A 17,452-nucleotide genomic window follows, 5' to 3' on the forward strand; every position below is an offset into this window, starting at 1 on the left:
CATGTACAGTGAAAACATTTGTTATCATTCCACTAAAAAACATGACTAATTAGGGAAACATTAATCCCATCCTTCAAAGGCACATGCCTTCATTTCGAGAGAAATAGGTCATGAATTGGATTAAGTCATTAATGAGTTTCATATAAAAAGTGACTCCATTTAGGTAAATAAATGGAAGAAGAGATTTATCAAAATTGTTCTTCGCTCACAAACAGAATTGAGTAACTTCAAAGAAATGTGTTCTTATAGATCAATATAATACATGAATTAACTAATTAACTATAACTATAAACTATATTGCAAGGTGAGATGTAAACAGTACTGCATAAATTCTGCATATCTCCCATCTTCCCCATTCAGCCTTTTCTCCTATAGTTGGTATGGAGCCCGGATAGTTTAGTACCCATTGCTGGTACGGTTGGTATGGAGCCCATTGCTGGTACGGTTGGTATGGAGCCCATTGCTGGTACGGTTGGTATAGAGCCCTGATAGTCTAGTTACCATCGCTGGTATGGTTGGAATGGCACTCTGATACTCTAGTAGCCATCGTCGTACTCGTTCTGGGCCTGCTGTCGGGCCAACATGGCCTGGATCAGCGCACTAGAGGAGCCGGGTCCTGAGCTCTCTGTGGCCCTCAGACCCCCGCCCCCCTCCGCCCTCCTCCTGGCCTCCATCACCTGCATCATGATCCCGGACGTGGAGGAGGACCCGTCCTCCAGGGGGTCCGGCGGTCCGTCGTGGTGGTCCGGTCTGGCCCGCATCACCCTGACCAGCGGGTCTGCTGAGGACGGGGTCCAGGGCTGGTGGACCTGCCGGTCTGAGGAGGATGGGGTCCAGGGGTGGTTTACCTCCTCCCACTGCCCCGCCCTCACGGTCAGCGCCAGGGCGTCGGAGGACGACTGGCGGTCCGACGCGAGGGGGATCCTCTGGAAGCTGGTGGAGAGGTCGGAGGGCACGGGGAGGTCGCGAGGGTAGTTCCCTCTGCTGCCTCGCTCAACCGCCAGGAAGGCCTGCACCATGGCGTTGGAGTTGGACCTCGCACCCGTGGAGGAGCCTCCAGAACGCCGCTTGGGCTGCTGAGGAGAGGGAGGGGTTTGTTTGCGGCCGGGTTAATTTTATATTTTTACATTAAGGGGATTTTGCTGACGCTTTTATCCAGAGCGACTTACAACCATCCATACAAACATTCACACACCAACGGCGGAGTCAGCCATGCAGGGCAACGGCCAGCTCGTCGTCCGATCCCCGATCCCTGGCTAGGATGAGCCAGGGATGGAACTAGCAACCTTCTGGTTACCAGCCAACCGGTCTTCCTCCTGAGCTCTTGCCATTACATTTATCATGCTGAGGCATGGGCTTTAGGTAGGAAATGCTCTTAAACAGACTCAGGAGAGACCGACCTGTTTTTGGATCTTGGACTTTGAATGCTGAGTGGGATGAGATTTCTGAAGAGTCTGAAGTTTGTCAAGCAGGAAGGTCTTGTCTTTTCCTTCCTAGTGAAGAACGGAGGGAGGAGGGCGAAGGCAGAACGATAAATGGGTAGAAAACGCTGAAACTTGCATGTTCAAGTGATGAAGTATTAGAGATCAGTATATGAACAACCACAGACTTGTGGTTACTCGTAACTGTGAGAATCACACTCACATTAACAATTTGCTGCCTCAGTAGCAGAATGAGTAACTTTCGACCTTGGGTGACTTGCCAGAAGACGAACGTGATGAACCTAGAACAGACGGCAGACAGATTTATAAGTTCATTCATCTAAAATAAATAAATGATTCACCAAATCCTCTACAAAACACATACACACAGATTCAAACAGTGGGTGCAATCGCGTGTGCTTTATTATAAAACCCAGATTATAATTTTTTACAAAGGTATTCAATTTTAAATACATTCTAATTCTGATTACAATAGTTTATAGTATCTATAAGTGTATGTTCTGTATGCACAACATACTGCCTCTGAAACTCTCTGTTTGCCCAATACATACTCAAAGTAAACACACTAACTGAGTGCCAGCAGTGTCAGGACGTTCTCAGACTCACAGGATGATGATGGTGACCAGGAAGTAGAAGATCTCGCTGCGGACCACGTTGTAGTAGACCCAGACCGCCCACTCGGCGGCAGGAATCCCCTCCAGGTCGGTCATCCAGACCCCCACCACACTGAAGGTATTGTTCAGGCCCTGGAACGGACCGCAGTGCGGCGACGGGGTCAGGCTGCCAATCAGAACAAAGAACACACACAGCAGGATGTGAGGCGGCAGTCACATGAGAACGATCCAAAACAGGGGAGATGTAAAGATAGGCCTAGTCTGACATTAATGTTTACGACAGGAAAGACCTGTCGTAAACATCAACTCAACATCGAAATGCGAAGAGTTTGCAGCACTTTTCAGAGACAAGAGAACCAAAATCAGATTGGATCTAAGCCCTATCATACTGAACGTACGTCAGCCCCTGTCTTAAGACACTTCCTCTGCCCCAGACTGCTGTGGATGTTTTTTTCTGCTGTGGATAAAGAAATGCTCAGGAATCAAATGATGCAGCTGAAACCACAGGAGGGAATCGAACCTGCGTCTCCACAAGGAGTATGGTGAGTGCGTCAGCAGGCTGAGCTCCTGACCCTCTTGACCCCCTCCAGTACCTCCAGGTGGTGTACGCCACCAGGGACAGCCTGACCCCTGACCTCTGACCCTCATGACCCCCTCCAGTACCTCCAGGAGGTGTACGCCACCAGGGACAGCCTGACCCCTGACCTCTGACCCTCATGACCCCCTCCAGTACCTCCAGGTGGTGTACGCCACCAGGGACAGCCTGACCCCTGACCTCTGACCCTCATGACCCCCTCCAGTACCTCCAGGAGGTGTACGCCACCAGGGACAGCCTGACCCCTGACCTCTGACCCTCATGACCCCCTCCAGTACCTCCAGGAGGTGTACGCCACCAGGGACAACGAGCCCACGAAGCAGGGGAAGAAGAGGAGCGCGATGAAGATGGTCTTCATCTGAGCCGCCCGGCCCACCCGCCGAGGGGGCTGGCAGTTCTGGATCAGGCTGACCTGTAGAGCACAGATAAAACTCAGGCTGACCTGTAGAGCACAGAGAGAACTCAGGCTGACCTGTAGAGCACAGATACAACTCAGGCTGACCTGTAGAGCACAGAGAGAACTCAGGCTGACCTGTAGAGCACAGATACAACTCAACCTGTAGAGCACAGATACAACTCAGGCTGACCTGTAGAGCACAGATAGAACTCAACACAGATATAACTCAACCTGTAGAGCACAGAGAGAACTCACTGATATTATTATAACACTGGGTTAATTAATATGTTACACACAGAACTAGGAAACAGGTTAGAGGTGGTCGGTGGGCAGTTAGGTAGTTAACAGGACAGGTAAGGAGCGGTAGGTAGGCAGGAAGGTAAGCAGACAAACAGACAGACAGACAGACAGACCTGTAGGCAGACAGACAGACAGGTAGGTAAGCAGACAGACAGACAGGTAGGTAGGCAGACAGACAGGTTGGCGTGTGTCTGCCTGACCGGACAGACCGGTTGGTAGGCAGGCAAACAGACAGGTAGGCAGACAGACCGGTTTGTAGGCAGACAGACAGACAGGTAGGTAGGCAGACAGACAAGTGTGTAGGCAGACAGACAGGTAGGTAGTTAGTTAGGCTGGTGGGTAGGCGGACAGACAGACAGGTTGGCAGGAGGTTGGTAGGTGATACAGCCGAGTAATGAAAGGATTTGATCCATTACTAATTCATCTGGGCGGCAGTGTAACACGCTGTGGTGAGAGATGGTCACCGATGCCCCTGTATCTGATAATGGGAGGATAGGAGCAGGCTCCTCTTACCCTCGTCCAGACACCCAGCCTACCTTCTTCAGGTAAAACAAGACTAGGAACTTGAAGATCTGGATGACGGGCAGCAGAGGAGAAAAGTAGATTCCAATCCTGACAGGAAAAAACATAACCACGGTTATTTAACTTAAACATGGTATCAATTAGGTTAGGATTTGTGTTTAGTTTGGTTTGTGTTGTTATGTTTTAATCTTTTTATCTTACCAAGCAAGCGTCTGAGAGTAGATTAAATCCAGAACGTTCCTTGCTACGTCAAACTCTGGAACCCCGAGGCCTGGGATCCATCGAGTGCCGATCACACTGTAATAAAATCACTTACATCAGCTCACTCTCAGTCTACGGGTGAGGATAGAGACTAGATGGTAGATGAACTGCATTAATACCGCGTTTTTCCAACCAGTGGCCACTTAAAGCACTATAAAATATTGCCTCACATTCACCCATTCATACAAACATTCACACATTCATGCACACATTTACCCATTCATACACACATTCACTCAGAGACACCTCGACACTCAGCTAGGTCGCCCGACCAAGCATCATTCACACTTTGTGAATTTCAACCATGAAACGTACTTGCTCAGAAACTCCCCGAAGAAGGAACCCAACATCATGAAGAAGAAGTCAAAGACGACGAGGCGGTAGAGAGCCTGGCCCACCATAGACTCCCAGCACTGAAACACAGACCACACATGACCCACCGCGCCTCGCTAGGGTCCACTCGAACATATGTTGGGAATTCAAACTGGTGGAAACGTACTGAGAACTTGTTGGCCACTTCGTTGACCCAGAAGTAGCAGAGAATGCCCAGGATGGACATCTTGAGGATCACATTTCTGGAGGTAACAAAATAAAGATATATATATATATATATAATATTTATTTATCCAAGGTATTTGTATATATTGAATGAGATGATGAGATAAATCTATTTGTAATAGTATTTTCTGATTTTTCAATCACTTAATCTTAATGACATGGTAGTACATTCTAATTCCTACCATTTTCGTACTTAATAACGATAATAACAGTTATGGTATAATAACAAGACATGGATTATCATTTTACAAACCCCAGCCAATCAGACTTTTAAGATTAAAAGGCTTTTCTACCGGTCAAACTCTGCTCTATTATGAGGTTATGATAAGTTAAGGTCTTCATGGTTCACGTAATAGTCTACTGAATAAAGCAAACCCAATTGAACCTGATTCACATTAGAGATGTTCCGATACCGTTTTTTCCTTCCAGATACCGATTCCGATTCCTGAACTTGAGTATCGATACCGATACAGCATCTAGCATTGTACCTGCTTATAGCACTTGTTCTTATTGAAGGCTTCTCTTACAATGACGGCAATGTATAGTCGGTTCACTTACTGTCTACACATTTATTGTTTCAGAACTAGATCATTTACATTTATAATCTATAATTATAATAATACATTTTTCATTCTAGTAGTAAAGCGTGAGCATCCATGTTTTTCCGACTTGGTAGCTCTAACGCACGTAGGTTGGAGATGACACATTTCCCAGTCTTTCCACCTCCGTATTTGCTCACTTTGTATTTTAGGCAGTATCGGAGGAATTACCGATACTGGTATCGGTATCGGAACAACTCTACTTTACATCAGATCTCCTTCCTCAATGCCTGACCCTGCACACACACAAACAGTTCTGGGATCAGCGCTGAGCACTCAGTCCCACCTGAGGATCAGAGCGTAGATCTGCCTCCGCTGGCTGGAGTACAGCTCAAACTTGTTGAAGAGTGAGTAGAAGAGAGGCACCACCAGGTTGATGAGTGACACCACGAAGGGCACCAGCAGCGTCTCGGCCTCGTGGCCCAGAGACCAGTCCTCCGTGTCAGTCGTTTGCTGCACGAGATGACAGATTGAGATGAGGGCCGGGAGAAGGTGAGTTTTATGACCAGAGTGACGCAGGGAAATCTTATCAGTGTATATATGTGTGAGCGGTAAAGGGCATGACGCATAGCTTACAGTAAGTCGACGGTCACACAGGGAAGTTTACTGCTTAACAGAAGCAATCAAGATTCCTGTTTCCCTAAGTAGCATTTGTATTGATTGTTGATGATAGATTTTTTCTAACACAACAATGAACACAACAATGTATTCCCATAATGACGACTAATTTCACGATTAATGATTAAAAAACCTTACCACCCACACAATAACGAACAATCCAATGCTTATTTGCTTCCAAGGTGGCGGCGTTAGGTGGTATCTGACATCGCAGTGTAAACGTCCTTTAGGCCTTCTCCGTTTAATTTACATAAACACTTACATTGAGGGCGTTGAGCAGACGCTTTTATCCAAAGCGACTTACAATAAGTCCATTTGTCAGAAGAAAGAGAAACAACAATATATCGCTGTCGGTACAGTAAGGATGTCCATAGAACCAAGTGCCAAGCACTAACAGTCACTAGGTCATCTCCCCTGTATGATACAAGTGGTTTCCATGTTGAGTCGTGCGTCTCCACCTCAGTGAGCTGAATCACCTGCTGTTCGTACTGGCTGAGGAAGAAGATTCCCGTCCCGCACCCGAACGCCAGGCTGGTGGAGATGAACCAGGCTCCAAGATGGATGCCAAATTGCCTCATCTTCTCCGCTGAGGTCAGGCCCGTCCCCTGGCTCCTCTCTGACAGACTCTCCTGCAGGGGTGAAGGAACCACATGGTGAAAACTAGGCGCAATGATGAGACGAAAGACGCAGTGAAAAAAAGGTTAACATGAGTGCAATGATTCATATCAAAAGTCACTCAGGGTCAATGGTAGTTGGGGCCGGCTGGTAGGTTCCTGGTTCGATCCCCAGCTCCTCCTAGCTCGAGGTGTCCCTGAGCAAAACACCTCACCCTAACTGCTCCTCTCCTTGCGTGGCCACAGGTTAGAAAAGCGCTATACAATTCAATCTATTTACCATTTACCATCAGTACTATATAAAAGATATTCCCAGATAATTTCCTGGAACAAAAGGACCACTTCCTGGTCTTAACTTCCTGGTCTCAACTCCTCCTCAAGGTTAACCCTGGCGTGGTCCCGTAACAGGTCATCATGGTTACCTTGAGCTGGATGCGGAGGTTGTTCTTCCGCTGCCTCACCGCCCTCTCATTGGTCATGCTGAAGTCCCAGCTACAGAGCAGCTGCCAGGAGCCGCCGCCCACCGGGCCGGACAGGACGTAGTTCATCTTGAACGAGCTGGCCATGCTGCGGGACACACAAGCACAGGGGAAAAGACTACAAGTGATATGGCCGCCAGAGACGCGAGGGAAGGGTTGGAATCTGCATTAACCACACGACAGGGGATTTCAGCATGATGAGGGTTAAGGGAGAGGTAAGAGTTTTATGGTTAAGAGTAAGGTCAGGGGTGACGGTTATGGGAATGGTTAGGGTTTCAGGGTAAGGGTTTTATAGTTAAGAGTAAGGTCAGAGTGACTGTTAAGGGCGAGGTGAGGGTTAAGGGTTAAGATGCAAGATACATGAGGTACTTATCTCAGACAGGAAATTAGGTCATCACAGCAGATAGTACAGGACAGTAATTGGATTCATTTTTATGGTTTTGGGTTAAGGTTAAGGTTAAGGTTAAGGTTATGGTTATGATTATGGCTGTCAATAAAGTCTTAGGGTTAGGGTTAAGGTTAAGGGGTTAAGGTTAAGGTTAGGGTTAAGGTTGTTATCTAGGGTTGACTGACCTGTAGATGATGGCCGCTCCACACAGCACCATGTAGGCAGCGATGGTGAAGAAGTAGGCCAGCTGGATGTTGTATCGCAGCAGGCCCATCAAGGAGTCCGGACTGTAGCCCCCGTAGTACAGGACCGTGTAGTTAAAGTAGCCCTGGGGAAGCAAAGCACCACAGTCAGCATTACCTCCACTCACCATCCCTCAACTTCGGTACTGCGTTCTCTGAAGTAGAGGCTGTGGGAGAGGCTGTGTTAGTGGTAGAGGCTGTGAGAGAGGCTGTGGTAGAGGCTGTGGTAGAGGCTGTCTTAAAGGCTATGGTATAGGCTGTGATAGAGGCTTTGGTAGAGGCTGTGGTAGAGGCTGTCTTAAAGGCTATGGTATAGGCTGTGATAGAGGCTTTGGTAGAGGCTGTGGTAGTGGCTGTGTTGGAGGCTGTGGTCGAGGCTGTGGCAGAGGATGTGGTAGTGGGTGTGGTAGAGGCTGATGTAGAGGCTGTGGTGGAGAATGTAGTGCTGTTGTAGAGGCTGTGGTAGCGGCTGTGGTAGAGGCTGTGGTAGAGGATGTGGTAGTGGGTGTGGTAGAGGCTGTGGTAGAGGCTGTGGTAGAGGCTGTGAGGGAGGATGTGAGGGAGGCTGTGGTAGAGGCTGTGGTAGAGGATGTGGTAGAGGCTGCGGTAGAGGCTGTGGTAGAGGCTGTGGTAGTGGTAGAGGCTGTGAGAGAGGCTGTGGTAGTAGTAGAGGCTGTGAGAGAGGCTGTGGTAGAGGCTATGGTAGAGGCTGTCTTAAAGGCTATGGTATAGGCTGTGATAGAGGCTTTGGTAGAGGCTGTGGTAGTGGCTGTGTTGGAGGCTGTGGTAGAGGCTGTGGTAGAGGATGTGGTAGAGGCTGTGGTAGTGGCTGTGTTGGAGGCTGTGGTAGAGGCTGTGGTAGAGGATGTGGTAGAGGCTGTGGTAGAGGCTGTGGTAGAGGCTGTGGTAGAGGATGTGGTAGTGGGTGTGGTAGAGGCTGTGGTAGAGGCTGTGGTAGAGGCTGTGTTGGAGGCTGTGGTAGAGGCTGTGGTAGAGGATGTGGTAGAGGCTGTGGTAGAGGCTGTGGTAGAGGCTGTGGTAGAGGATGTGGTAGTGGGTGTGGTAGAGGCTGTGGTAGAGGCTGTGGTAGAGGCTGTGTTGCAGGCTGTGGTAGAGGCTGTGGTGCTGTTGTAGAGGCTGTGGTAGCGGCTGTGGTAGAGGCTGTGAGGGAGGCTGTGGTAGAGGCTGTGTTAGTGGTAGAGGCTGAGGTAGAGGCTGTGGTCAGAGAGGATGTGGTAGAGGCTGTGGTCAGAGGCTGTGGTAGAGGCTGTGTTAGTGGTAGAGGCTGAGGTAGAGGCTGTGGTCAGAGGCTGTGGTCGAGGCTCCACTCACCGCTCCAGTGAGCAGCTCCAGGCCTCTGAAGGTCACGTTGGAGGGGACATGGGGCAGGTGGTCGTAGGCCAGCATGGGGACGGTGATGAACCCAAAGTTGATGACAAAGGAGAAGATGTTGAGCAGGAGCAGAGATTTGAGGAACAGGAAGTATGAGAGGACGCTGGAGCCAAAGCGGCCCCCCACCTCCTTCATGGTGCCCTGCCACAGGTCCAGGGTCTGCCTCGCTGCCGCCACGCTGGACCCACACCTGCGGAAAGACTGGAGGGACATTCGGTCGTTCAGAACCGATGAATGCTAGTCTTTTGAAATCTAGGTATGTAACTCAGGGCGGCATGTGGCTCATTGGGTAGAGCGGGTTGACTTGTTAGGTAGTTTTGTAAAGCGCTTTGAGTGGCCACTGGTTAGAGAAGCGCTGTATAAATGCAGACCATTCACCATTTAACTGTAGTATAATTAAGCAATAGATCACGACAGGCTGTGGTATGTTTTCATTATACCACAGTTAAGGGGTGTTGTCCGTCCCGACGCGCGGAAAGTCATAGACACCCTCAATTTTGAAAAAAAGAGAAAGTCGGAAAAGCTTTTTTTTTAACGAATAAAATAAAGTAGTCCCTCCTGACTGCCTGCAAAGTGTACGGCGGTTGCTATGCAACACACTGTAGCGTCCTTCAAAGAGAAGGCTAGGCTAGAGACGGTAGCTTGGTTCACCGGCAATTTAGCCTACTATCGAGTTCACTCACCGTGTGCCTATTGGTATACAACATTTCCACCCTCTCCAGCAATCAACATATCTTTAGGCTTCAGTGAACTATGCTATTGCTTTTATATATAAATAAACAACAGTTCAAGTTAGGCGTGGAGTGATACTGAACTATGTAAACTGAACGGGTGTCATAGCTGTGTGTATACCCTCATGGTGAATAAACGTATAGGCCCTTATAGAGTTGGATATCATTTAGAGGCAAATACTATTATGACAATACTGATCTTACTCTGTTTACTGTGTCACATTGAGCCATGTTTGTAAAAGGTTTTCAGAGATTAAAGGGAATGAGGTTGGTGTACAGAGAGAAGCTCCTCACCAACGACACGGTCTCAGAGCAGTCTGCAAGGCAGGACAGCTGGCGAGACTTCTTGGACGACTTGGAGGCCAGCACTCTGTTCCTGGAGGAGATGAGGACAGGAGATGTTATCTCCACAGATTACAGGCCCCATATATTTTTATACCAGCGGTGGCAAACCATCAGCGGTGGTCAACCATCAGCGCATTCTCGGATCCCGCAGCTGATAGGGTTAGGGTTAGGGAACATGTTGAAATTATTTGCACATTGTGTGTGTGTGTGTTTGTGCGTGGGTGTGTGTGAGGAAATGTGTGTCTCTCTGTGGGTGAATTCATGTCTGTCTGTCTGTCTGTCTGTCTGTCTGTGTGTGTGTGTGTGAATGTGAAATGGGTGTGTGGGTGAATAAGTGTCTGTGTGTGTGTGCTTGCGTGCGTTACATCTCGTGTATTTTGGTGTAACTGATCTCTCGAGGTCATTGAAATCCTTACTCGTGTAGTTTTACTGCTCTCTGTGGTAATCATTAACTGCGGCCACATACCAGGAGCCCGAGTGTCAACCCACCTGATGTGTTTCTTCTCTTGGTAGCTCATGGGGAGGTTCCTGATGCCCTGAATGCGCTCCTTTGTGGAGCAGGCCATAAGCTCTTTCACCAAGTTCTGCTCCTCTGTTGCATTGGAAACCACAAACAAACAAACAAAGCTTTCATCCTGCCTGGGTTTTTAATTCCTTTGTTTCCGCCGCTGCATATGAGAACAGGCTGGTGGAGAACGGCTAACTCAAGACAGAACACACATTTATAGCACAAACGGACTGCATGTATACAGCGCTGTTCTAACCAGTGGCCACTCAAAGTGCTTCACAACACTGCCTCACATTCACCCATTCACGCACACATTCACACACCGACGGCACCGACGGCAGAGTCAACCACTCAGGGTGACAGCCAGCTCGTCAGGAGCAGTCAGGGTGAGGCGTCTCACTCAGGGACACCTCGACAATCCGCTAGGAGGAGGAGCTGGGGATCGAACTAGCAACCTTCCGGTGACCAGCCGACCCGCTCTACCTCCTAAGCCTCATATGATGGACTAACACTGAGTGAGTTACGGTGTTCACCGCTCTTACCGTACTCCAGTTCGTTCCTGATGGCGCCCTCTGTGATTGACAGGTGGGAGGGGTCTCCGTCTGGAAACACACTCATCCTCCTCATTCCCCTTAACCGCATCGTCATGTTGGCTGTTCACACACAAGAACACACACAGTTACACACCAAGGAACCCTTAACTCAAAGATACACAGGCCCGAAGAACCATGAACTAAAAGATAGTTACACAGGCCCAAAGAACACTTAACTCAAAGATAGTTACACAAGGAACCCTTAACTTAAAGCTAGTTACACAAGGAACCCTTAACTTAAAGATAGTTACACAAGGAACCCTTAACTCAAAGATAGTTACACAAGGAACCCTTAACTCAAAGATAGTTACACAAGGAACCATTAACTTAAATATAGTTACAGAGGCCCAATGAACCCTTAACTTAAAGATACCAAGTCCTGAGGAACCATTAACTTAAAGATAGTTACACAAGGAACCATTAACTTAAAGATACACAGGCCAGTGGAACCATTAACTTAAAGATAGTAACACAGGCCCAAGGAACCATTAACTTGAAGATAGTTACACAGGCCCAAGGAACCATTAACTTAAAGATAGTTACACAGGCCCAAGGAACCATTAACTTAAAGATAGTTACACAAGGAACCATTAACTTAAAGATTCACAGGCCAGTGGAACCATTAACTTAAAGATAGTTACACAAGGAACCATTAACTTAAAGATAGTTACACAGGCCCAAGGCACCCTTAACTTAAATATACAAAGTCCTAAGGAACCATTAACTTAAAAATAGTTACACAGGCCCAAGGAACCATTAACTTAAAGATAGTTACACAGGTCCAAGGAACCATTAACTTAAAGGGCCCTATCTTGCGCCCGGCGCAATTGACTTTCTACACCGACGCATGTGTCGTTGCTAGTTTGCACCCGGCGCAAAGCTGATTTTCCCCCGCAGCAACCAGGCGCCACTACACTTGCGCCTGGAGAGGCGTGTCGGCGAAAAGCAGGGGCGTGTTCCGGCGCAAATGATACTTGGTGCTATTTTAGTGATCTAAAAAATGCGCCAATGCAATTGCGCCACTGACCGAAAAATACCTGGTCTCTGGCGGACGGCGCAGTTGTTGTTGCTATTTTGATGTGCCATGGCAGGTCGGAACTACCACATAGCCTACGCTTACACACACGTAGGCTATACACAGCACAAACATGCTAACTATTAACTATTATTTAATGATTGTGGAAACAATAGGGCTGCATGAATGAACATGAATGAAGTATAGTAGGCTATGGCATGCATTAAAATAATAATAATAATAACAATAATACATTCGAGCAAACTATATTCCAGGCTTCCAAAACAAAATGTAATTTTAGGGTAAATGGTTGGTTAAATGCAGTGGCGGAGCCAGACTTTTTTTCAAGGGGTGGCAAGAGGGTGGCTGAGGCTTTTATAGGGGGGTCCATATTGAATTGTTGACCGGGGGGGGGGCGAACGCGATTGTCGACGGGGGGGGGGGGGGGGGGGGGTGCGGACGCGATTGTCAACAGGGGGTGGGTGCGGACGCGATTGTCAACGGAGGGCGATCGCGATTGTCGAGGGGGGGGGTTCGAACGCGGGAGGGGTGGCACCTGGGGTGGCCAATCGGGTTCCAGGGGTGGCCAGTGCCACCCCGGCCACCCCTCTGGCTCCGCCACTGTGATTTGGGAAAGAACAGCTGATACAGCGGTAAGTTGTACTTTTAAATCAATGCATCTGCAAACACCGTACCGCAAACACATATGTTTTGGACACAGACATTGTGTACAAGCCCATTACTTTTAGGATTGATGAGTATTTGATCGTGAGAAAACATAGTTTTACCGCAAGTGTTTAAAAGAATGAATGAATGCGGGTGATGCTTGGTGCGCGTGTGTGTGTGTGCACCCATCTGTTTAAACACACGCAAACTAAACACATAACGCATAATACAGTCCATGGCGATGTATATTAATGGGGGGACACATGCATATTATGAACACAAGTCGATAACGATAATCTATACAATACTGGTAACAAACAATGTTTGTTAATGTATTGCCGCATATCATTAAATAGACCCACAGTTGCGGCCATCGAGGACCACGTCCGCATATCATATATGTTTTAAGTTGTCTTTGCAGCAATTTACATGATGAATCAGTGTTTCTGAAGTTGGAGAAGAAAACGCTATTCCATGTGTGAATTATGCCTATTATTTGGCCATAAACTGAGCCATTTGAAGTTTGAAATTCATGTGGTCATGCATTTATCTCAGCGGAGACTGCAAACGCGCTGTCAAACTATCACCTCACCAAGTCAAATGCGCTGGGTCTTAAAGGGGATGGCAGGTGGAACTCTCATTGGTTTATTGCACGTTACGCCCAAAACACACCTACAGGTTTCAGCCCAACCCATTTTAGATTTGCGCCGGGCGCATAGCTCATTCATCCCACCGTCACAATAGCAACAGCGCTGTAGAACTGCCCACAAAGTACTTTGACTTTGCGCCTTGACGTCTGCGTTTTAGACCGTCTAACTAGGGCCCAAAGATAGTAACACAGGCCCAAGGAACCCTTAAATTAAAGATACAAAGTCCTAAGGAACCATTAACTTAAAAATAGTTACACAGGCCCAAGGAACCATTAACTTAAAGATAGGAACCATTAACTTAAAGATAGTTACAGAGGCCCAAGGAACCCTTAACTTAAAGATACAAAGTGCTAAGGAACCATTAACTTAAAGATAGTTACACAGGCCTGAGGAACCCTTAACTCAAGTAGTATTTTCTTAATCTCACATGACATTAAGATGTTAGTCACTTCAGCGATAAGATTCACTAGTAAACTAATAATGGTTTTGTTATTTTGTTATGTTGTTATGTTTATTATGTCCATCTTTCTTGTACCACTAAAACATTTCTGTTTGAAAAGGAAAGTATTTCCTTGATGACCCCTTTACTTAAGCATGTATTGAAGTTTACAAATCAAATTGCTCCTTTAAACCAAACTATCTTTTATAACCCAAAGTCTAAGGTTACATTTATGTAACCAATTATAATGTGTATAATATATTTTTTTTTACAACAGATGATGATGGCGTGTGTGTGTGTGTGTGTGTCTATGTGTGTGCGTCTGTGTGTGTGTGTGGGTGTGTGTTTGCACTTCTGTCATAGCAACACTTCAGACACAGACCACAAAAAGAAAGAAAGACAGACAGTGTGATGGTTGAAGAGCAGCCAAACATAAAAGCTTAGAGCAGTACCTGAGAAGGTGGATGTGAACTGGGACCGACCGGCGGTATCGTGGAAGGACCTATCGATCTGGACCGAGCTGTAGTCTGGAGCGGGGGGGAGGAGATATGCTTTGTTCATGTGTACACGTCAACACAAATGTTACGTAGTGACACTCAGGGCCATGACTACTGCTGCATAAAGGAACACCTTTTACATACAGTTTGCATCCTGGCCTCATGGCCATTGTTAAACAAAAGATAATGGCTAGGGTGTTCGACTCCCAGCTAAAAGGAACCAGGTTCGATGTGTGTCTGGTAAGCAGTCTATAACCCGATACTTGCTCCTTGACTACTGGTGGTTTAAATGGACTGGACTGCATTCATACAGTGCTTTTCTAACCAGTGGCCACTCAAAATGCTTTACAATATTGCCTCACATTCACCCATTCATGCACACATTCACACACCGACGACGGAGTCAGCCACGCAGGGCGACAGCCAGCTCGTCAGGAGCAGTGAGGGTGAGGCGTCTCACTCAGGGACACCTCGACACTCAGCTAGGAGGAGCCGGGGATCGAACTAGCGACCTTCAGGTTACCAGCCAACCCGCTGTACCTCCTGAGCCACATGCCGCCCCAGGTTGAGGATGAAAGCAGCTGATAATAACTCCACAGCGGTGAGGAGCGAAGGTTCCTTCTTACGGGGCAATTGCTGCCATGGGGGGTCCTGGTGGTGTGACGCCCGGGGCCCCAGGGGAAGGGCTCCCAGGGCCCTTGGGCCCTGCTCCACCCGGCCCTCCCAGAGGTCAGTCCTGGAGCCGGGGTCCGCGTGGGCCATGGGGCCCGTCACCGTGGAGACCGCTGAGGCCCTCGCGGCCTGCCAGGGGGGGGGCTGGTCCAGGGCGTAGGGGTTGCTGTGTCGGGGCTTCCTGGAGGGTCTGTGGGGTGGGGTTCCACTCATCATCATAATCAATATATATATATATATATATATATATATATACACAGTATATACCTGATCACTGGGCCACTTCTCCTTGTTTACAATGACATTTGCATTTATACACTTTAATATACAGTGAAGTACTGGTACTTTAAAATTAAGCAATAGATCACAACAGGCTGTGGAATGTGCTCTTATATGCGGAGCACATATAATGAGCACATTTCACTGACTGAAGTGATCTAAAACGGTTACGTAAGTATGGCGAAATGAAAGTCATAGACACTTTTTTTTAACAAATTCATACAAAAATGTAGTCCCTCCTGCCTGCCTGCAAAGTGCACGGCGGTTGCTATGCAACACACTGTTTCAGTGAACTATGCTATTGCTTTTATATATAAATAAACAACAGTTCAAGTTAGGCGCGGAGTGATACGGAACTCCGTAAACTGAATGGGCATCATAGCTGTGTGTATACACTCATTATACAACAGTTAGCCACCCGTTTTATAATATACAATTTACACTTTAGCCTTTACACTTATAATTTATAATTCAGAATGTTTATACCGTCTGTTCTGTTTGCTGTGTTTGTTCTGTTTGTCTTTGCTTTAGCATTTACTTTAGTGTCCATTTTTGTTTTCATTAATACTTTGTATTTTTATTGTATTGTATCTTATCCTGTGTTTTCCACGGCTGCTGGGCTGTTGTAACAAAGGAATTTCCCCTCCGGGGGATTTATACATTTGTTATCTATCTACGTTTTAGGTAGGAGAAAGGCCCCTACTTAAAGTGTGTCAACAAATGTCTTATGATAAGACTGAGATATTGTCTGATATTAACAACTGTGAATGGTGAGAACTGTTGTTTTGATGACTTTTGGGAAATTATATTTTGTTTTTCCTGAGAATTCTCTTTTAGATAATGATTAAAAACAATAAACGATTTGATTTCTGCTAAAATCATTCTTTGTTGTTTTTCCCCAATTTTGTTACTTGCAATTCAAATGTCTCAATTCAACTGCTTCCATCCAACTGTTTCAATTCAACTGTTTCAATTCAATTCAACCATTTCAATTCAACAGTTTGAATTCAACTATGTGAAATTCAAATTGTTTAATTCAAACTGTTGAATTTAAATGGTTGAATTCAAACAGTTTGAATTCAACTGTTTCCATTCAACAGTTTGAATTCAACTGTTTGAATTCAACTATTTCAAATCAACTGTTTCAATTCAATCTCTCAGCCCGCAGGTGAGACCACAACACAGACCATTAATGTACCTACTCCTGCCTCATTACCCTCAGTCCCTCAACAGTCGTCAGTCAGAAGATGTCCGCCTACCTTCTGTCCAGCTCCAGGGTCTCGCTGTCGTGGTAGGCCGGGTTGTAGAAGGACCCATCGCTGTAGTGGCTCATGATGTCTGTCCTGGCTGCAGCCGTGTCGCTCCTCTGTCTTCTGAAGTGTTCCTCTGTAGATCTGGATCTGGAAGCTACTTCACCTCAGTTATCTCCAGCTCCTCTCCAACCATCCACACTACAGTAGAAGTTTGTTGCTCTAAGCAGAACGTAATATAATTACGGCCAGGCAGAGAATAGGATCATGGAAGCTGAATAGCTGTAGTCTTCACGGTCATGTCCAGTCATGAGATAGCTCTAATAATTTAAACCACGGCAGAGCCACGCAGCGTCAGGGTTTAGTGAGGACTGTCTATCCCGGAGCACGGATCTATTGTGATAGATAACCTGTGAAACCCAATGCTCTGCGCCCATTCTTACAGGTCATAATTAATTCATCCTCTGAGCGCCGCGTGGATGGGTTACCTCCCAGGGAACGAGAGAGGAACACAATCTGATGACAAGTGGATCTATCTTTCCATGAGCAGGTCCAGGAGAGAGAGATGCTTCTCACGCAGCTTGTAGTTAGTATTGATGATCTGTCATCCATGAAATCTGAAGATCTGAAATTACTGTGATCATTGACGAAGACAGTATTTACGAGTTTCAGATATTCCTTTTCAAGTCCGAGCAGCAGAGAGAGAGAGAGAGAGAGAGAGAGAGAGAGAGAGAGAGAGAGAGAGAGAGAGAGAGAGAGAGAGAGAGAGAGAGAGAGAGAGAGACC

The 17,452-nt window shown here is 47.0% G+C and overlaps 1 protein-coding gene across 1 annotated transcript; it reads right to left on the reverse strand.

Moving 5' to 3' along the window:
* Positions 1–536: 536 nt before the first annotated feature.
* tmc5 (transmembrane channel like 5) lies at positions 537–16,749 on the reverse strand (the record flags this gene model as incomplete). Its single annotated transcript, XM_084465360.1, has 20 exons — positions 537–1,076; positions 1,401–1,493; positions 1,645–1,723; positions 2,049–2,222; positions 2,930–3,063; positions 3,885–3,960; positions 4,072–4,167; positions 4,447–4,544; positions 4,631–4,706; positions 5,575–5,741; positions 6,383–6,535; positions 6,943–7,087; positions 7,573–7,715; positions 8,962–9,222; positions 10,047–10,128; positions 10,587–10,689; positions 11,148–11,258; positions 14,421–14,495; positions 15,092–15,318; positions 16,676–16,749. The coding sequence occupies 20 exons, from the start codon at positions 16,747–16,749 to the stop codon at positions 537–539; spliced, it is 2,907 nt and encodes a 968-aa protein (XP_084321486.1).
* Positions 16,750–17,452: the final 703 nt, after the last annotated feature.

This window comes from Micromesistius poutassou (assembly GCF_964030765.1).
Source record: "Micromesistius poutassou genome assembly, chromosome: 3".
Classification (NCBI taxonomy): Eukaryota; Metazoa; Chordata; class Actinopteri; order Gadiformes; family Gadidae; genus Micromesistius; species Micromesistius poutassou.